Source organism: Danio rerio, chromosome 16, assembly GCF_052040795.2.
Source record: "Danio rerio strain M-AB ecotype USA chromosome 16, GRCz13ab, whole genome shotgun sequence".
NCBI lineage: Eukaryota > Metazoa > Chordata > Actinopteri > Cypriniformes > Danionidae > Danio > Danio rerio.
In genome coordinates, this window is record NC_141036.1 from 13,147,279 (window position 1) to 13,169,830 (window position 22,552).

At 38.1% G+C, this 22,552-nt stretch overlaps 1 protein-coding gene and 1 long non-coding RNA gene across 3 annotated transcripts in view; one reads left to right on the forward strand and one right to left on the reverse strand.

The window, feature by feature from the left end:
• LOC147840189 (uncharacterized) overlaps nucleotides 1–15,442 on the reverse strand; it is a 30,434-nt gene extending 14,992 nt beyond the window's left edge. The window contains exons 1-2 of the long non-coding RNA XR_015511182.1: nucleotides 12,333–15,442; nucleotides 9,963–11,657 (exon numbers count right to left, since the gene is read on the reverse strand). This is a non-coding gene — a long non-coding RNA (uncharacterized LOC147840189). The remainder of the gene's footprint in view (nucleotides 1–9,962; nucleotides 11,658–12,332) is intronic.
• cacng6b (calcium voltage-gated channel auxiliary subunit gamma 6b) overlaps nucleotides 1–22,552 on the forward strand; it is a 44,559-nt gene that overhangs the window by 12,812 nt on the left and 9,195 nt on the right. For both annotated transcript variants that reach the window (XR_015511140.1, XM_087286806.1), the window contains exons 3-4: nucleotides 7,472–7,546; nucleotides 18,123–18,260. Coding sequence is in view for 1 of the 2 variants with exons in the window: in XM_087286806.1 (XP_087142932.1) it covers nucleotides 7,472–7,546; nucleotides 18,123–18,260 (213 nt within the window). In the remaining variant the exon portion in view is untranslated. The remainder of the gene's footprint in view (nucleotides 1–7,471; nucleotides 7,547–18,122; nucleotides 18,261–22,552) is intronic.

The window sequence follows — 22,552 nt, forward strand, 5'->3', positions numbered from 1 at the left end:
GATGAAAAAGTATAAACAGCACAAAAATGTACTCAAATAAAAGTACACATTTTTATTTCATACCAATTCATGAGAAAAACTACCCATGCCAATTTACACCACTGATCTAATCTAACTCTCATTATGAGAAGCAGAATGTGTTAGACAAGTGTCACCATTTTCTGATTGAGTGAGTGAGTGTTTGAATGACCTGCGCGTGTTATGAAGAGACAGTTTAAGCAAAAATCTCTCTGTTCCAACCTTATTGTAGTTTCTTTCTTTTGTTGAACACAAAAGAAGATATTTTGAAGTATGTTAGAAACCAGTAGCCATCATATTACTCATTCATTCATTTTCTTGTCGGCTTAGTCCCTTTATTAATCCGGGGTCGCCACAACGGAATGAACCGCCAACTTATCTAGCATGTTTTTTACGCAGCGGATGCCCTTCCAGCCGCAACCCATCTCTGGGAAACATCCACACACACTTTCTCACACACTCATACACTACGGACAATTTAGCCTACCCAATTCACCTGTAGCACATGTCTTTAGACTGTGGGGGAAACCGGAGCACCCGGAGAAAACCCACGCGAACGTAGGGAGAACATGCAAACTCCACACAGAAACGTCAACTGAGCCGACCATCGAACCAGCAACCCAGCGACCTTCTTGCTGTGAGGCGACAGCACTAGCTACTGCGCCACTGCTTCGCCCTCATATTACTCACTTTCATATATTATTACAATAGGAATAGTCTAATGTCTACCAGCTACCTGTTTCCAATTCTAAAATGAGTTTTTATGGAGTGGCACAGGAGGGACCAAGACCTATCGGGGCCCATGAGAAAAGTAAACTTTTTATATTCTCAAATAGGAAGCCTCATGCAAAGCCTTTAGACATCTTTTTCAGTTTTGTTTTGTGTGTTTGTGTGTGTGTAAACCATCTCTTTAACAGTTCTTCCCGTTTTCACATGGGTTTCCTCCGGGTGCTCCGGTTTCTCCAACAGTCCAAAGACATGCGGTATAGGTGAATTCAATAAACAAAACAGGCCAGAGTGTATTAGTGTGTGCGAATGAGGGAGCGTATTGGTTTTCCCAGTAGTGGGTGGCGGCTGGAAGTGTAAAATATATGCTGGAACAGCTTGCGTTTCATTCCGCTGTGGCAACCCCTGAAAAATAAGGGACTAAGCCAAAAGAAAATGAATGAATGAATGAATGAATGTTTGTAGGAGGGTGCTTTCACACCTAGACTTTTGTTTCGGAACCTGTCTCATTTGCCCAGTTAGCGCAGTTCGTTTGGCATATGTGAAACCAGCAACCGCGCTCGGATCCGGGCCATATCAATCGGTCCGAGATTGCGAAAAAGTAAGATAGTGAAAAAGCAAAACAATCCGAGCCTGGCTATATCACAGTGTATTATGGATTTGTAATAGAAATAAATGCCTATAAAAAGAGAGAATTATGAGTAGGTCGGGATGTCATTCCTATCGGTAAATGTGGGTTTCGTGTTAAATACGAAAGTGAAAGCATGATAAACTATTAACGAGAGCTGTTTATCTGTTAGGAACATTAACCGAACTGCAGTCTAGCCAAGGGCGATGCATGAGAGAGTCTTACCTCTGATTTATATCACCATTCAAAATTAAAGCTCATCTTTCCGGTTATAATGTCTTATTGCTCATCGCCATAAATTAAATTAAGGACGCATGACAGCTGAGCGGGACTCTGCAAAATAAACCATGAAACTCTGACCAATGTAAGGAGAGTTAACTGACACGTGACATGTTTCAGCTCTTTTGGTCCTTTGCAGTTTGAAAGCGAACTGCACTAAGAACAAAGAGCAACAATGTAACAATTTTAATCCCTGTTTCGGAACAACTGAATCGATTCACAGGTGTGAAAGCACCCTGAGTGTGTCATTATTAGCTATGTTTCCATCCAAAAATGTGAATGAACTTTACTCGCAAAACTGGATTATCGCATAAAAGACGTGCGAATGAAGCAGTGTTTCCATCCAACAAGTCAAAACTAACAAAATGGTCACCTTCTGATTAACTGGCGCCAAATATCAACAGTAAAAACGGAATTTGCTGCAGTAGGAGAAGCTGCATCAATATTTTCTTCATCTAATAAATCGATTGTGCCTCAGAAAGCAATCCTGACATGCAGTGAAGGCGTGGTGGCGTTTGAAGGTGTCAGACTCGGAGCACAGACGCTGTTGATTCATTAATAACATAAAAACACTAATATATAAATGATTAAGCGTTAATTTAATGACCAAAACAACATTTCAGATGTTATACAGTGTGCTCAGTCTGACGGTTTGTCCAATCACACACATATTTACCATTACATGATTTCTTTAAAAAAAAATCACATGACCTTTTTTCTTATGCGCATATGTTTTTTATGCTCATTTTTTCAAAAATGTATGCGCATCATGTCGTTTCCATTACCTGTTTTTTCATGCGCATATGCAAAATGCGCATAAAAATAGGTGGATGGAAACATTGAGAGACCAGGAGATGAAGTGGGAATTTTAAACACAAGGCAACTGTGTTTATTTTCAAGATATGATAATTGGACAACTCTTCATAAATGAAACATGCAGAATGATGGGATCATGGAGAGCAATGTAGCAAAATGCTGTCTAAAACATTTCACACTGCATATTGCACTTTGCTCCTGGGGCAAACTGGCTGTACAAACAGCAAATAATAAAGAACGATTAAGAAATCTAGTGTGTTGAGGCTGCACACACATTCAGATTTTTGCTGTTTTAATCTCGCGATTCATTTCTGTCTTGTGAGCACATTATACAGTGTATGTATATGTATGCATCTGGGTTAGCAGGAGGAGCAGATCATGCATAATTATTTTTTAAAGACGCACAGCAGCAGTCGGTTCACACACGCAGTCAAACTGTGATATTATTAATGACGGCTGACTTTCTCAGACGCAGTAAGAGCTTAGTTTGTCGTGTTCTGGTTTGTGATATTTATCTCACCTCTCATATAACAACACGCATAAACGGAGAGCCAGGGCGTTTCATGTGCCTGGGTTTGTAGGGCCCAGAGGACTCGGATGATGTCTCTTGTAACGGTGCCATCGCTTCGACTGCCAGCTCTGTTAAGGAACAGTTCCACTCTCTACTTGAACCTGTCATAACAGATCACAACACGACACCCGTTTAGCTGAGAACGCAGGACAGCAACTTTCTGGGCACTTTTTCTTGGCCAAGTGTGAAAGATTTGGCAAATTCATGGAAAAGACAACTAGTTTGGTTTGTGCATGGAACATTTAAATGACGATAACTATCATTTCCTAGTAGTTTAATGCTGAAATTTTGGATTTTGATCTGCTTTGCCAATTTTTAATCCATTCTTGTTCAAATATTTTAATTTATTTATATACATTGTTTTAAATTTTTTAATATATATTTAATAAAAAAACATTAACCCTAACCCAAAACTTTTATTCATATCCTTTGACCTTTTCGTTATTATATTTACATAATATTGGGCATGTAAACAAAGGAATTTCCACACCATTTAAAATAGTAAACTTAAACTTTTAATAAAGTGTCATATAACGCGGCAGGCCAGGCACACAACGTCATAAGACATCATTATTAGGTTAGATTTAGGTTGTGATGTTAACCAAAATTCAACGTTTTGTTGGAAAGTGACCAAAATCCAATGTTGAATCAACATTTTAAACCAACGTCATATTGAGGTCAAATACTGACATTTATTCAAGCAAAATCCAACATCTGACAGACGTCATAGGGGTAACGTCCAAACAACGTCAATCTGTAACATCATTAGACGTTAAAATTTGGTTGCTTTTAGGTCGCATTGGAAAGCGGCCAAAATCCAACGTCTGTCTGATGTTGGACTAATTTTTTATTTCCACCCAAAATGCAACATCCTTACAACGTTGAGCTGCAACGTCTTGTGCCTGCTGGGAAGTGACACTTGTGGTGAAATATGGTGAAAAAACAGCAAAAAACATTAACTTAAAAAAAATAAACAGGCAGGCATCACGGTGGCGCAGTGGGTAGCATGATCGCCTAACAGCAAGAAGGTCGCTGATTCGAGCCCCGGCTGGGTCAGCTGGCTTTTCTGTGTGGAGTTTGCATGTTCTCCATATGTTTGTGGGTTTCCTCCGGGTGCTCCGGTTTCCCCGACAGTCCTAAGACAGGTCTTATCGGTGAATTGGGTAAACTAAATTGTCCATAGTGTAAGTGTGTGTGTGTGTGTGTGTGTGTGTGTGTGTGTTTGTGTGAATGAGTGTGTATGGGTGTTTCCCATATTGGGTTTCAGCTGGAAGGGCATCTGCTGTGTAGAACATATGTTGGATAAGTTGGCGATTCATTCCATTGTGGTGTCCCCAGATTAATAAAGGGACTAAGCCAAAAAGAAAATGAATGATTGAATGAATGAATGAATGAATAGACAGGGAATGTGAGATTGTGTTGTGTGAGAGTCAGTTTTAAACATATTGACGAAAAAATTTTATTACTGTGAACTGCAGGTCAGTGATTAATTTTTGTGATTTATGTTATGTTTTTTTTTAATTATATTGTTATTTTGACTTTAAAGCAGCACAAAGTACAAAAAGCATCAACAACTATAAAGACAAAAAAGGCAAACAAAACAGCAAAAAAAAAAAAAAAAAGACAAAAGACAAAAAAAAAAAAGATTTTAAAACCATTCAGTTGACATCAGTTCATCAGTTCCTCCAGTTTTATACATAGGTTATCAATGTTACACATACAGTTAGGTCCATAAATATTGGGACATCGACTCGATTTTTGGCTCTATACACCAACACAATGGATTTAAAATTAAACGGACAAGATGTGCTTTAACTGAATAAAATGTATTACACTTTAATGGTAAAATATAACCATTTAAACGATGGCTGTTATTTAGTTTCAGTATTCAAACATTAAATAACGAATGCATCAAGTTAAATAAAAACAAATATGAAACAAATTGAATTCAGGATATAAAGCATGTAAAAAACTATTATATATTCCTATATTTTTATAATTTTATTTTTGTTATTTTAGTTTTTTTATGTCTTAATAATTAACTAACGAGCTATAGACAAGTTCCTGCTTGACGTTTTAGAAAATATCTTGCGTAGTTACAGTACATCACCCAGTATATATTAAAGATCACCGAGGACAAAAAAGAAAGAAAAAAAAAACACATAAATATGTTAAATGGCCATAAATGTCTACCGAAATTAATATTTGGTGGAATATGTTTTAACTAGTTGACAAGAAAATATTTTCGTTTCGATTTACTTGAAAATATAAATCAATTACATAAATTAAACTGAACAAAAGCTATACTTATATATCTAGTTTTAATATTGTTGGAAAAAAGAAATGTATTTTTATTACTTCTGTGTTTTTATTTATTAGGAAAACGTTTAGACTAACAACAGATTAATAAATCTTTTCTATTGTATTATAACACATCTTGACCAGACACACTTCCTCTTTTTTACCGTGCTGCATACTTTTTTAAGGAACATGCTGACAAGTGGAAAAAGCGAAAAATGTGGCGGCCTTTGTTTAATACAAAGTCTAGACATGTCACAAGTTGTCATGATGCTTTTAGAAGTTGTGAAATATATTAAAGATGCACGTAATTTTTCAGTTCTGGTAAGCAGAGAAGGGTCGCAGAAAGAGGAAGTATGTGTGGGGGTACAAGAGCCAAAGGATTGCAGAATGACTGATAAGTGACGCTACACCAAAATTCCACCTGTTAATATCAGTTGTGTATAAATGTTGGAGTCAGGAAATGTAAGTTAGTTGCAAACCTCTTGAATGTAATTCTTGTATTCCAATGGGGTAACGTAACCCAGAGCTCTGTCATCGAATTATTCATTTGAATCTAATAAATTACTAATATTGTTGGCATTGAAGAAAACACTCTCCAGACCTTTTCTTATTGAACACGCATGGAATTGGCTTGATATTCCAACAATATTAATATTAATAATAATATTAAAAATAATAATAATAATAGTAAAATGGTAAAAACTACTTATATAAAAAGATCCTTAAAATGATTAAATAAAATCTTAAATTATATAGATTTTGTTAAAAAAAAAAAAACATATATATGTTTTGCTTGTTTAAACTATTAATTTCAGGGGTGCCCAAACTTTTTCCTATAAAGGGTAAAAAGTTAATTTGACTAAGGGCTGTGGGCTGAATATATATGCCAAACCGTATGTATTAAGTTTGTCATGGGTAATTTTTTAAATTTATTTTGTAATATTTAAAAATAACTTTCAATCATATTAACTAATGCATTATAATTTTTAAACATATTTAAAAATTCTCATTTTTTAGTGAACGTATTACAGTAAAACATAAACAATCCCATTTATTACAAGTTTAATGTTAAATACACCAGTTTAGCTTACTTTGATTTGCTCTCAGATGTCTTGTGCAGTTTGCTGACAGCATTTAAATTTTAAAAGTCTGATTCATTTACAGTTTTTAATTGAATCATTTAGTTTCAGTTGGCTATTTTGTAGCTCGGCAATAAAATGAAGAAAAAAAAGTTTACATTAAATTCGAAATGAAGATCACTGTCAAAGTTATTCACCCCAACCACCTTCCCACCACTTTCTCTCTATTTAAAGATGGGATGGTGGGCCAAATTAAAAGATACCATTGGCCAACTTTGGCCCGCGGGCCCCACTTTGGGCATCTCTGACTTAAAATGAGCTGAAACAACACAATTCTTGAGATTTCATTAACTTAATTTTTTTTTTAAATATGTTCAATGCACATAAATTTGTTAAAATTTTAATGAATTGTGTGGAACCCTGCATGTTTTACAGTGGTCTATGATCAAGGGAAAAAAATATTTTGGTATAATATGAAACTATTACAATTTGATATGTTGTGATATGATATGATGAATGTCATTAAATCAAATTAAGGGCAATAATATGACTATATAAGAACGCATAATGAGCACAGATGGCTTTTTGAGGGTGCATTCTGGATAGAAGACAAGTGTGCAGCAGGTCACTGTTATTGCAGAAAGGTCAGTCATATTGTGCATGGATGGATAAACTCTGACTGCTGCCCGGTTGCAGGTCTAAATATAGAGTACATGAGTGAAAAATCCTGCAATATAAGACGAGGACAGACAAGCAGCAGTGGACAAGAGGAAGCGAATGTGGATTTTATGTTAACCTGAGTCTGTCTGCCTCGTTCTGCCCTTCTTCCTCTCTATCCATCTGCCTCTCTCTGGTTCCCTCCCTCTCCATCTGCCTCGCTCTCTCCGTCTCTCTTGTTCTCTCACTGCCATATGTGAGAAGGCTGCTCTGTGTCCTCCACACATTAATACACAATGACCCTCGCAGGGCTTATAAGCCAGTGCTCAAGTGCCTTTTTCTGTTTCTCTGACTGATCTTCATTCTTCACCTTTCTCCCTCATTATCTCATTTCAGAATCCAACTGCACGTACTTCAAATTCTACACTTCTGGCGAGAATGCTGTCATATTTAAGAAAACCACACAAAAAAGTAAGTTCCTCCTGTACGCTCTGCCCTCTTTTCTTTTTCATCTATTCATTCCGGCTCCTTCCACGCTGTTTCTCTCATTGAAAACCAGTCATGTGTCTCTGTCTCCTCCCCCTACTCCGTCTTAAAGATGTGAACAGGAATCTGATCATACTTGAGCTCTTTCTTGTTCGGTTAATATTTTAGGTCACAGCTGAATAATAATTACATACCAATCAAAATGCACAGGACGGCCAAATATATAAATACATAGACCTTTCTAATAAGGTTTGCTAAGGCATTTAAAGTAGATCTATTATGCATTTTTTCTCCCAAAAGGAATCACTCATTCTGAAGTGATGACAGCACTGCAAAAAATGTTTTTTTTAACAGTTTTTTTAAGTCCAAATATCAAACAAGAAGCACTTTCTAGACAAGCAAAACATGTAGTCCTTTTAAAATTAATAATATGTTAAATCTAAGCATGTTTTTTGCTAAATAATCTGCCAAGGGGTAAACAAAATGATCTTATCTAAAAAGGAAAAACAAGATTATTTTCCTTATGCTATTAGCAGATAATTTAGCTTATTTTAAGGGAAAAAATCACTTAATTTTGGCCTATTATTTCTTAAAGCAAGACAATGGCCCATTTCATAGTCCCAGCGCAAGACATGTTTGGCACAATTTGTTGCTATTTTCAGACCAACGCAATCCTAATTGGCCCGATTTGCACCACGTTGTTTAAATAGTAAATCCATTTGCGCCACTTTGTGGACTCTTGGGTGTTCCGGTCTAGGAAGGAAGCTCGTTAAGGCGCAATGTTGGTGTATCGTTTTTTTGAGGAACTAAAATAAACCGCCCCATTGACTAACTGAACGCTGGTCTAAAGTCCAGCGCAGAATGCATTACATGTGCGCCTTAAACACTTACCCTTAATACAGGATGTACAGCACTACGCAAACATCTTTACAAATGAAAAAACATCTTGTATAGGGCGTAAGAATAGGATGTGTGTTTGGATATAAACCCATCTTACTTATTGTTCATTTATTCGTTTGCTGGAAATTTGAACTGAATTTAGAAATAGTTTTGCAACAAATCTTTGCTTAACAAACAAAATTAAATATGTAGACTGATGGATGTCTTCAGTGGAGTGCGTACAACAAGAAAGTAAAGGAGTAAAGTAAAAAGTAAAGTAAAGAGAAAGTAAAGAGGCTGAATGGAGGAGGCTCGTTGTTCATCCTTGCTCCAGAGAGTGAAGCATTCAGTTTTCCACTTACAAAGACCGCCATGTAAATAAGTTAAGTTTAATTTTAAACTAATTTCGAGAGGAGCACGTGCTTATGATTGACCCAGTTGGCCCACATTAGCTAATCATGATCCTCCAATCAAAGGATTCCAAGTCACTATATATATCCTCATTTCCTTTCAACAACTATCTTCGTCTGGAAGAAACCCTCCTCCTCCCCTTCTTCCACTTTTATCCAGAATGGGCGGCATGGTGGCCCAATGACTAGCACTGTTCTCTCACAGCAAGAATACCAATGGCGTCGGGTCCTCGGTGGGCCATCTAGTATTTCTGTGTGTTTGCATGTTCTCCCAGTGTTCGCATGGGTTTCCCCCGGGTTGCCCGGTTTCCTCCCACCATCAAAGGATCAGGGCTCAGGGCTCTCTCTCGGGACAGCATGCCAAATAAGCTGTTTTAATCATCATGAGCTAAGTGTGAACTCTTGAAATGCACCTTGGTGTGACACAACTCACTGGTAAAGTGAATGTGTAATAAGACTGTAGATTGTTTACTGCAGGCTATGCTCAAAACACACCCATAACTCATTAAGAGAATAAGCACAACCCTGCTAGACCATGTGCCACGGCGCAAACTGTATTTTTCTGTCCTTAAAATAGCAAAAGTGGATTCAGATATGACCTTAATGCTTTTGTGCCATGCGCTTTAGACTTTGCGCCTAGATCATTAAAATAGAGCCCAATATCTTTTGCTTGTTTATGAAATGCGTCATGGTTTAAAAATTGTTAGATATTTGGACTGGAAACAAGACAAAAAGAAATCTAAGTAAGAAAAGCATTTTTTGCAGTAAGAGACTACAGTGTTATTGGCCATTTTCATGAAAATATTTTCAGACAAAATTGTAAACTGACAACAGTGTTTTTTGGACTGCAAATGCACACGTTTAAAAAATGAGTTACAAAGTTGATGTTTTTGAAAACACTGTCATAGCAGTGTCAATGCAAACACCTGAAAATGAGAGCATATTAAAATATTGACGTCATGCACTGTATGTGTTTAGAGAGGTACAAGCACAAACAAACACAACAATGGCATAGTATGTGGTGGTGGTGGTTTCCATAGTGTAAATTTACTATTTATCATAGACACACAACAAATTCTACGTACAAACCATCGTCGAGCTGCCGACAGCACATTGCCACTTCCTTACAGCCACTAACCTCCTTACTAGCTTACTAACTTCATTGTGCCAAATATGTAATAATGCGCCTGGTATATATGTGAAACATTAGGCCATTTTCTCAAATTGTGTAAATGCGGATCATTTTAAAAATGTTGATGTGTAAACATGAAACCTTCTTAAAACACTGCACCAAACTTTGTAGGTTTGCAACAAATTTCTATAATTTCAGTATAGTTGATGGATGCCCACATACAATGTCTGTTTTGTTGCTGAAACACTTTAGTTGAAGTCGAGCTCTGGAAGTGTTTGATTTGTGTTGTCAACATGTTTAGAAGATGCTGTGTTGTTAATGCTGCAAAAGTAAATCCGCTAGCACTTCAGAAGGGATAAAGATTGAATTTCTACAGTAAAACTGACACTATTGTTTGACTGACATATCTGAAAAGAGAATTAAACGCCATAATATTTCAGATGGTAGAACATTTTTGCATATTACTTACAGTTGTGGTAGAATACTGGTGTAGATCTAGCTGATTCAGTTCAGCAGCTCCACCAACCCCAATCAAGCAAGCCAGAGGCAACAGTGGCAAGCAACCAAGACCAATAGACGGAAGCAAGACTCCTCAATTTGATGAAAGTGGAAAACAAACCTTGGGAGAAACCAGGCTCAGTCAGAGTGATTAGTTCACCTCTGGCCAAACATAAAAGGGCAGAGCTGTAATCTAAAACACATCAGATGGCTTGAGAATGATAAGCATTATACACTTTTAGAAGTGCTGAGGAAGAGTAGAGATTCTGATAAGGTGATGTGACATGCACAACAAATAGTAGCCATTTGACCATTTAGAGCAAAGCAGGGTCTTGGACCGTTTACAGAAAGTAGATTATATGATGTAGATCAACATATAATTGAAGTGTTTTTCATTTCAGATAGATGTAAATTTAGTGTGGGGAAACCTTTAAAAGTAAATTAAGACATGAACTAAGAAATCAAAATTCATTTCTTCATTTTCTTTTCGGCTTAGTCCCTTTATTAATCTGGGGTCGCCACAGCGGAATGAACCGCCAGCTTATCCAGCATATGTTTTACGCAGCGGATGCCCTTTCAGCCACAATCTCTGGGCAACACCCATACACACTCATACACTACGAACAATTTAGCCTACCCAATTCACCTGTACCGCATGTCTTTGGACTGTGGGGGAAACCAGAGCACCCGGAGGAAACCCACGCGAATGCAGAGAGAACATGCAAACTCTACACAGAAACGCCAACTGACCCAGCCGAACCTCGAACCAGCGACCTTCTTGCTGTGAGGGGACAGCACTACCTACTGCGCCACTGCATCGCCCAAATCAAAATTCTCTTTATTTATTTATTTATTGGCTGCATCTACAATCATGTGAAAAAACATTTTTTGCATCTGCTTTATCATTTTCACCAGTTGATTTAAAATGAAACTACTGAAAATGCTTTCATCCCTGTACTGCGAATGCATTGACCTAAGATGCTTTAAGTTGCATCATTTCTGCCTGGTATTTTATTGCTCTTTGAAATATGTTGGCAATATGTCTAGCACCAGGTTTTATTATGAGCTGAGAGTGAGGTGGAGTAATTGCTGCAATTAACACAGGAGTATAAATTAACAAAAAACAAAAACAAAACAAGATAATATATAGACTGGGAGACATCCCAAAACATCAGCTCTGAGAATTAAATGATGAATAATTGCACAGCCCTATTTACAATGCTGTCGAAACCTAGAGCAACCAAAACAACTACTGTACAGAAACGTCCACCATTTTAGCTGAATTGGCCAAGACTAAAAATGTATCTTCATTTTCAAAAGCTGTCTCACTTTGAACACAAGGCCAAAAGATTAATATACATATTATTACAGAAGGCCAATTGATTAATATACATTTTTTTAAACAAATTAGTGTGGACATGGCCTAAGAGGTCATCGTATTATAAAAAAATGCTTCTGAAAGATTCAGAATTCCAGAACTTTCTCAATTGTTTAAAAAACAGCTTATATTAAAGGCAGTCTGCCAAAATGACAAGATGTGAATGTAAATATCGAGAGACAAACTCTGAAACCAAATGATAAAGATGCTCCAAAAACAACAAGACGCTGTGCAAAAAACACTGCATTGACAACATTGATGAGAACTATACAAAATAATGGATATAGGCAGTTTATGACCATTAAAACAGCATAATGGATAAACAGCACTTTAAATGTATAAAATAAACTAAAATCTATATCTGAGTCAGAAATAAACAAAGTCATGTAGCTTTTAGGTTATTGTACAAATTTAAAGTGCTGTTTATTCATTATGTTTTAATGTGGTCATAAACTGCCTATTTTTATTTTGTACGGTTCTCTGAGGTTCACTTAGAGATTCTGAGAGACAGACTGAAATGTATCTTATGATTATTTACTTAAAGGGTCATGACACCCCCCACTTTCGGTTCAGGTCCACCTTAGAATTTTTTCAAAAGATGCATCATAGTGGGCGTGGAGCTTCGCGAGCAAAAGGGCAGGAGTGGGCGTGGCCAGCAGAGGATGGGAGAAGGAGGGAGCGAACAACTGTTGTCAGTCGGTTTACAAAATGAGACACAAACCATGAGGAGACCCATGATTTTATAGTTTACAAAGTTAAAATGCAAAGAAATAAGTGAAGTTTATTCATAAACAAATTTCGAGAGGATCACGTGCTTATGATTGTTCGCAGCTGTTCCAACGTTAGCTAATGACTGATTATCCTATCAGACGATCCTTAACTCACTATAAATAACCAGACTTTTCTCATCTCAATATCTTCGTCTCGAAGAAACCCCCCCCCCCACCCAACCCTACTTTCCCTCCTTTCAAACGGAGGGATGAAAGCGGTGGCCAGCGATTAGCGCTGTTGCCTCACAGCAAGAATGCCCCTGGTTTAATTCCTTTCCAAACCAGACAGCATTTCTGTGCGGAGTTTGCTCATTCTCCCCGTGGTCGCGTGAGTTTTCCCTGGGTCCTCCGGTTTCCTCCCACAGTTCAAAAACAAGCACTCTAAATAATTAATCAAATACATTAGCTAACCTCTGAGTACACCTTTCAGTATACATATCTGACACTTAGCTACAACAAGCAAGAAGGGGACTCATTGAGATCTACCTGAGCTCAAACTCCCCTCTCGCCTTGCAACGGGAGGGAGCCCAGGGCTCGAGGATCTTATAAGCTCAGGGCTCTCTCCCGGGACAGCACGCCAAACTAGCTTTACTATCAATCATCAGCTAAGTGTGAACTCTTGAAAAAGTAATTTAATGCCCTGCTACATTTGTAATTTCATATACACAATCATTCATTTTCTTGTCGGCTTAGTCCCTTTATTAATCCGGGGTTGCCACAGTGGAATGAACCGCCAACTTATCCAGCAAATTTTTACGCAGCGGATGCCCTTCCAGCAACCCATCTGTGGGAAACATCCACACACACATTCACACACACACTCATACACTACGGACAATTTAGCCTACCCAGTTCAACTTTACCGCATGTCTTTGGGGGAAACCAGAGCACCCGGAGGAAACCCACGCGAAGGCAGGGAGAACATGCAAACTCCACACAGAAACGTCAACTGAGCCTAGGTTCGAACCAGCAACCCAGTGACCTTCTTGCTGTAAGGCCACTGCCTCGACCATAACCACAATCATTATAAAGATAATCGTGTTCAAATAAACACTATAAATGAGGACTTTTCTCTCAATCCCCGCGTCTGAATGCAGACTGAGTGCAGCAGGTCTCTTGCCCTGTCTATTTTAACCATTAGCCCTGCTGGTAATCTGGAGGATTCAGGTGAACACAGCAGCCTGCGATGTGTCTAAATATGAACGAATTCCAGATAAAGTACAACGTCCGCCATTCTCCAATTCTCGAACTGCTCTCCCGACAAAAATGCTTGCAGCACACACACCTTTGCTGTATCGGCCCTGACAGGATCGCGGGGGAAAACATGCAACAAACCCTGTGGATCATGGAAGCAAACACATACAACCCTTCATGAACGGCTAAATACTGTGTGCCGTGGGTCCGTGGACACGTCTCACCCAGTCATCAATGTAGGATTTCACAGCTGGGAAATGGCAGCCAGGTCTGCTTTGCCTTCGGAAAGCATGTGCTCTCATGAATGATTGAGAAGCCGGCTCTTCTCATAGTAATAATAATGAAAAACTGACCCGTCATCTTTGAACTCGCAGTTCTGCGCTACGTCACTGACTTTGTTCTTCGTCACTGAGCTGAAATTAGCTGACAAAAGCTCAAAATTATCCAGGTTTCCCCACAGTTAAAGCTAACAGGTGCTAACATTGTCTTAACTGATGCTCAACATACACAAATCTGTTAAAATCTCAAAAAAGTACTTGAGAGTTTCGTGAACCTTTAAAATATTTTTCACCAGTAAATTGCAATGTAGCGTTGAGTATGTTGAGTCAAACTGAAGGTTCAGAACAGTTTGATTCAACTAATCTGATTGCTGAACTAATGTATTAAAATAATCTGATTCAAAAGAACAATTCGTTCGTCAATCAAATATTTCTCCAAACTTGCCAGAGATCTGGACTATGAACGTTCATGTTGTTCATCTTAGTTCATTTTATCCCCCGGACAACCAAAAAAAAAAAAAATGGACAAATTTGTTATCCGTCCTCCTTCAGCAGCTAATAGTAATGACCCAAGCATACTGGACCCAGGTGAGGAAGCTCCAAACATGTTGTGTCACATCGCTGGCAATACTGGAAACACGAAATGCAAGAAATACCAATATAGTATATCTGAACTATAGTTTTATTAAATTTTTTCAAAGCAAAGAGTCATTGACCCAGCCACAGTGCATTGTCTGCTCCAAAGTTCTTGCTAACAAATGTGTGAGGCCGTCCAAATTAATAAGACATTTGCAAAAAAACTCATCCCAATACTGCAAGGTATACTAATGTTTTGCTTTTATACTTTACAAGAGGCTATTATTTGTGCATAAACATATCTAGATACAGTAATAAACATACCATTTGTATGAAAACAACATTTTTTTGACATACCTACAGCAAACTTACATCAGGGATAATATCATTAAAAGTGGAGGGGGCACTTACAATAGGGGGTCTCAGGTGAAAAAGGTTGGGAACGACTGATGTAGAATATCAGAAAAAAAAATGACTGTGGTCTGTTGTTCACATCGAGCATGTTATAATTCACTGTGGATAAAACACTTATTTTTCGATTGAAATTTTTCTACTACTGTATGCAATTTGCTTTATTTTGTCGAAACTTTAAAACATTACAAGTTAATCAGCTATTAAGTCACTCACCCACTTTCCTTAGGCTTATTCCCTCCTACCAGGGGTCGGAGAATATTCTGTAGCTATAACGTTTTTAGAAAAATATCTTGGTTTCAATTTACTAATAAACATTGCCATGAATATAGCCGTAGAAGCTTAGCTTGGCATTAAAAGAAAAAAAAAGAAAAAGAAATAGGTATAGCAGAGATTTTATGAAAACAGCTGAGCTCCAGTCTCTCAAACAGTAAAGCATGACTGTAGCAACATAAAGAACTTTGATAACATATTATAACAAATGTTATAATATTTACACACTATGAATTAGTTATTAAGCATTAGCAAATAGTGAATTCATTATCTGTTAAGCATTAACTACATTAGCAGATGTTTGTAAGCAGTTTGTAACTGCAGATACAAATGCTCTATTCTTGACTTATAAGCAAATATATGAGGTTCTTAATGATTGTATTTTCATACTTTGTTAATTATTGTTATTTTGATTACTAAATTAAGTATTGCATCATTTACAAAGCAGTTATTTGAGAGAAGTTGCTGTTTTTTAAAGATTATTTAGAATGCGTAAGTAAATGATTAATAATCTATTCAAATTTACATTTTTATGTTATCATTATTCAGGCATATATTAATTAATAATTTGTATGTTTGATAAATGCTTTAAGTCAACTTTATCCAGTTTTGTCACCTAATCTAAAGTGAGGACTATTTAGGCTTCATAAATCCCTTATGAATGACAATTAAAGGTTCAGTTTAATTCTAAACAGAAAAAAGAAAACAAATGACTTTATTCATTTCTATTCATTTGAAGTAGTAATTAACTAAAAAAAAAAAGTACTGTACAGTTTAAATATCGCTAAATAACATTGAAATGTTGTATCATAGTAGGTTGTTAAATTATTATATTGTCGTTGTTTTATCTGACTTTGTTATATTTTGACACTCCTGTTATTCAGCAATGTTTAAACTTTACAGTAATTTTACTTTTTAGATAAGATTGCAAAGACGTATTGTTCTTTTGATACTGAGCCTTTAATTGTCATGTATTAGGGATTCAATTTAGATTAGGTCACAAAACTGGATGAAGTTGACAAAAATTATCATACAAATGAACTATTAATTTTTGCCTGAATAATATAAATGTTAATTTGAATAGTTTATTAATAATTTACTAACTCATTCTAAATAAACGTAACATCCCCAAACTATTTAATACAAACAATTTGTAAATGATGCGATTTGTAATTTAGTCATGAAAAATGAATCAGTAACAGAGTATAAAAAGCTCAGTTATTAAGCACATTTTAAATGTAAATTTAAAAAGTCAAGATTAGAGGATTTGTATCAGCAGTTATAAACTGCCTACTAAAGGCTATTAATGCAGAATTAATGCTTAACAAATAAGGAATTCACTATTTTGTAATGGCCAATAGATGATTTACAGTGTGTAATTATCATAAAGTGTTACCACAACTTTTTACGGCAACATAGTGGATGAGGTGCTTTTACACACAAAGACACATTCTTTGTGAATGGCCCCTAAATTGTTGCACTGCTGCAGTCTTTTTCTGCCTAACTCTGGTGACTGGCACATCTAGATTGACTATTTTTTGTTGGAGTGCATGAACCAAACATAAACCAAACCATGACAGTTTGGGATGAATACTTGTATCGTTACACTCCAACAAACAATGTGTCATAGTTTTCGAAAACCTCAGTTTTTCAGTTCACTCTGCGATTCGAAAATGATGTTTTCAAACCTTTCCAATCTGGAGAGCATTTTCAAAAAGAAATAGAAACATAGTTTTAATGTCGATGGAAGGCCAAAACAGAGAAAAATATCACATTTTAAACAAAAACATATTCACCAGCATGGACCACACCACACTTTGAGCAAGACTTTATTGTAGGGATGTATGAAGGTATGGTAAGAGAACAGTGGGATGAAGGGAAAGAGAAGTAAGAAACAGTGAATAGGTAGGTCGGTTGATCGGGCATCCTACGATGATGCCCAGAGACTCAGAGTGGGGGTACCGTCTCTAATACTTTGGTAGAGTAATTGGACCCCTCGATTCAGCCAAAGAGTGAAGAGAGGGTTGTGAATGGGAAGCGAGGAAATAGAGGGAGGGTGGGTTCGAAAGAATGAGAAGAACAGTGCTAATGGTCTGCATTAAGTTTTAGGGAGTAGGTGATTGGTTATGGAGACAAAGTGAGGCGTGAGGGCCGAACTCAATGTTCAGTGGCGTGAGGGAGGAATTAAATGTTAACTCCATTTAGTGTGAACATGACCTGAATCAAATATTCATTGTACTATGAAAACATCCTGTAAGTTTTAAAATTCTGAAAATTTTGGAAATAACTAAACTTTGCCATGAATATAGACAGAGAAGCTGACATGGCATTAAATAAATATATATATGTCCTAGAGTATAGCTCAAATTTGATTTGTCTCTGGTGTCTCAAATGGTAGAGCACGTCTCCAGCAACATAAAGAATTGATTTATTGCTTATGACCCAAATTGAACCACACTGAACACCTATGGGATGAACTGGAATGCTGAATGTGTGCCAGACCCCACTGGCCAAATTCAGTCCCTGACCCCGCTAATGCTCTTCTGTCTGAATGGAAGCAAATCCCTTCAGCCATGTTCCAGCATCCATCAGAAAGCCTTCCCAGAAGAGCACAGGCTGTTAGGGAGGGCCATTAATGCCAGTGGTTTTGAAATTAAATGCTCAACAAGCACGGCGGGAGTTTGGTGGTTCATGTATATTATAAGATGATGGGCATTTTCTGTGTCAAACCCAATATGACTCTTGCTTTGTTTTTCTCACAGGTTTGCATATAGCAGGTGCGATGCTGGCTCTGCTCAGTTTGTTCATGATGGTCATGGGCTCGGTGTGTATCACTATGTCTATCAGTAAGAGCGTGCCCTTCTTCCTCAAGCCGGCTACCATCTGCTTCGTCTGCTCAGGTACCTGTCAAACACCACTTGACTGCATTCAGCCACTTGAAAACACACCAGCACCATTCGTCAAGAGTAAATCTAAAGTTTACAGAGGACTCTCAGCTTGACAGAGGCATCCTGTGAGTTAGTGTTTTAGATCAAAGGTGCAATTCCATTGGTATAAGCACACTGTGTCCGATTGCTGAGATTCTGAGCTCAAACTATAATCATCTCAATAAAACTACAGCCAGCCTTATTTAGTGTCACTTCACAAGTCATGTGTAACTACTTTTGTTTAATGTGTTTTAGGCTTACCAAAAGAAAACATGGCTGAAACTTAAGCCTAAGAACAAATTTAAATGCATTTTTTACTATCTGTAAATATTACAAATCATGAGCATTTAATGTTACAGAAAATCCTAATGCTGTTAGGGTTAGGGTGACCATGTGACAGTGATCAGTGATCAATTCTAAAAAAGTTAGTTGGGATGCACCAAAATAGACCAAACCAAAAATTCTGGATGTACTTGGCTGAAAAATGAAACTGAAAACAACATTTTATTGACATTAAAACAATATTGACAGTGAAAAAGCTGAGATGCATAGTTTTATCAAAATTGCCATGGCAGCATAGTAGTACTTTAGCAAACAGCAGGAACAAGAATACTACATAGAAATTAATATTTGAGTAAACTTTGCTTTTGCAGTGAGCATGTTTGATTTATCAGTAGTTAGAAATGTATACAGTTACATGAGCAGAGTAGAATATTGAGTTATTTTGACTGCTGCAGTTGAGCTTTGGTCTGTGCATTATAATCCTTCCTTGAAATGAATGGGTTTCATAACACAGTGCTTTGTGCATCTGGTGTGAAAGCATGGCGGTCTCCCAAGTTTGTCCTTCCGAGGTATCTTGGTAAGTCCATTCACAGCTTTCTTGGAATTGAGAAACAGCCCATGCCTCCTAAACCAAACACACCTGATTCAGATCATCAGCTCATTAGCAGAGACTGAAAGACTCGTAATAGGTGTGGTAGATAGAGGAGACATATAACACATGTAGTGTTGGTGGTCTTCCAGGAATGTGGTCAAGGAACACTATAGTAGAGCATGACTCTAGCAACATATATATATATATATATATATATATATATATATATATATATATATATATATATATATATATATGTGTATTGGCTCATATGGCAGCATGGTGGATGAGGCACTTTTTATTAATAATCCACCATTGTCTGGCGCAAGCAGTTGAAATGAATGGGTTTCAATGCACAGTGCTTTCTGCATCTGGTGTGAAAGCTAAGCAAGCATTCAATCCGTATCTACCCCAACCAAAAACCATGGATCAATGTCGAAGTTTGAACAGCCCTATCAGTGCAAACCTCCGCCTATAAATCTAGAAATGCTGTGGAACAAAAATAAGCTAAATAAAACCTCAGAAAAACCATCAAAGCAGCAAAACATCAATACAGAGACAAGGTTGTGGGTCAATTTAAAACCAATAACGCAAGGAGCATGTGGCACGGACTTAATTACATCACAGACTTTAAAAGTAACAGACCCGCCACTGTAAACATTGCTGCGCTCTCCCGGACGAGCTCAACTTGTTCTACGCCCGCTTTGAAGCCCAGGACAGCGGGCACACACTGTGCACTCCCGCGGCCGATTCCAAAACCGCCCTGTACTCCCTGTACACAAATGACTGTACAGCCAAATACAGCTCCAACGTCATCGTTAAATTTGCTGATGACACAATGGTGGTGGGCCTAATTACCAATAATGATGAGACGGCCTACAGAGAGGAGGTGCACACTCTGACGCAGTAGTGTGAGGAAAACCACCTCTCACTCAACAACAGCAAAACCACGGAGCTGGTGGTGGATTTTAGGAGAGAGAAGAAAGAACACACCCCCATCACCATTAACGGGACACTAGTAGAGAGAGTCAGCACTTTCAAGTTTCTTGGAGTCCACACCGTTGAGGATTTGACATGGACTGCTCACACAGACACAGTTCTGTGGAAGGCACAACAACGCCTCTTCTTCCTCAGGCGTCTCAAGAGGTTTGGAATGAGCCCCCACATCCTCCGGTCGTTCTACACCTGCACTGTGGAGAGCATCCTGACTGGCTGTATCACCACCTGGTATGGAAACAGCACCAGCAGCAATCGCAAAGGCCTACATAGGATTGTGCAAACTGCTGGACACGTAGTTGAAGGTGAGCTTCCCTCCCTCCAGTACATCTACACTAGACGGTGCATGAGGAAAGCCAAGAGAATCATCAGCGACTCCAGCCACCTAAGCCATAGACTAGACCGGTCACGCACCAGCCGACTGAAGAAAAGCTTCTTCTCTCAGACTATCAGGCTGATGAACACCTAACACACCTCACACAGACTCTTCCATATCCCTCACTGCACACCATCAATATGTAACATGCACTGCACTTTAACCAACCCATACTTAAAACAAGACTGGCTACAACTATGGGTACACCTATTCATTGTACATATCACTGTCAACACTGCCAATTTTACATCGTTTTGTTTTTTGGGAGTAAGCTGCTGTATTTTGCACTGTCGTTGTATTTGCACTGTCTGCATTTTGCACTGTCTGGAACCAGCACCTAAGCTTTTCACATGGCAGCAACTCGATTCATTTAGGCATGTAGATAGTCAAAATGATCTGCTGCAGTTCAAACTGAGCATAAGAGTGGGGAAAAAAGTGACTTTAAACAAGGCAGGGTTGTTGAATCCAAACGGACTGGTATGAGTATTTCAGAAACTACTCCAGTAGAAATCTACTGGATTTTTCACACACAACCATCTCTAGGGTTTACAGAGAATGGTTTGAAAAACAGAAAATATCCTGAGAGTGGCAGTTCTGTGGGCGCAAATGCCTTGTTGATGCCAGAGGTCAGAAAAGAATGCCCAGACTTGTTCGAGCTGATAAAGGCAACAGTAACTCAAATAACCACTCGTTACAACTAAGGTATGCAGAAGAATATCTTTGAATGCACAACATATTGACCTTGAGGCGAATTGGCTACAGCAGCAGAAGACCACACTGGGTGCCACTCATGTCAGCTAAGAACATGAAACAATTCAGAGGCTCACCAAAATTGGACAACAGAAGATTGGAAAAACGTTGCCTTGTCTGATGAGTCTCGATTTCCGCTACATTTGGAGGGTTCGTTTAGAATTTAGCTTCAACAACATGAAAGCATGGATCCATCCATCAAAAGTTCAGGGTGGTGGTGTAATGGTGTGGGGGATATTTTCTTGGCACACTTTGGGCCCATTAGTACTAATTGAGCATTGTGTCAAAGCCACAGCCTACCTCAGTATTTTTGCTGACCATGTCCATCCCTTTATGACCACAGTGTACCCATCTTCTGATGGCTACTGCTACAGGATAACGCACAAATGTGTCATGTGTCATAAAGCCCAAATCATTTCCAACTGATTTCTTGAACATGACAATGAGTTCACTGTACTCAAATGGCCTCCAGTCACCAGATCTCAATCCAATAGAGCACCTTTGGGATGTGGTGGAACGGAAGGTTCAAATCATGGATGGACTGACAAATTTGCAACAACTGAGTGATGCTTTCAAGTCAATATGGAATATGGGTTATTTGTTTTCATAAGTTGTTGTATTACTATAGCTAAAATAGTATTACTAGAACAGATCCATTCAAGTACTTTACTATAGTATGGATCAAAACACAATAGTATATACTATAAATTACTATTTTATTTAAATTTACTATCTAAGTGAAGTTTATTTATAAACTAATTACGAGAGGATCATGTGATTATGATTGAACACGGCTGGTTCGCATTAGCTACGTTGATCCACCAGTGAGGCCAGTCCTAACCCACTATAAAGAGCCAGGGTTTTTCACTACAGCCATCTTCGACTTGAAGAATCACCCCTTCCACCCCTTACTTCTCCACCTTTCCCTTCATATGGAGGCACGGTGGCCCAGTGGTTAGCACTGTTGCCTCACTGCAAGAACCTCACTGGATCTATTCCTTTAACAGGCCGGCGGTCATTTCTGTGCGTAGTTTGCATGTTCTTCCCGTGCTCGCGTGGGTTTTCCCCAGGTTCTCCGGTTTCCTCCCACATTCCAAAAACATGCACTACAAGTGAATTGATCAATCTAAATTTAGCACTACAGTCAAACTCTCATCCTGCAGCATATCTCTTTATAGCATTCATTTTAGTCATCACCTCTTATCAAGGGGGGAGTTGTCGAGATCTACCTGAGCTCAAAGTTCCCCTCTCGCCTTGCAATAGGGGGGG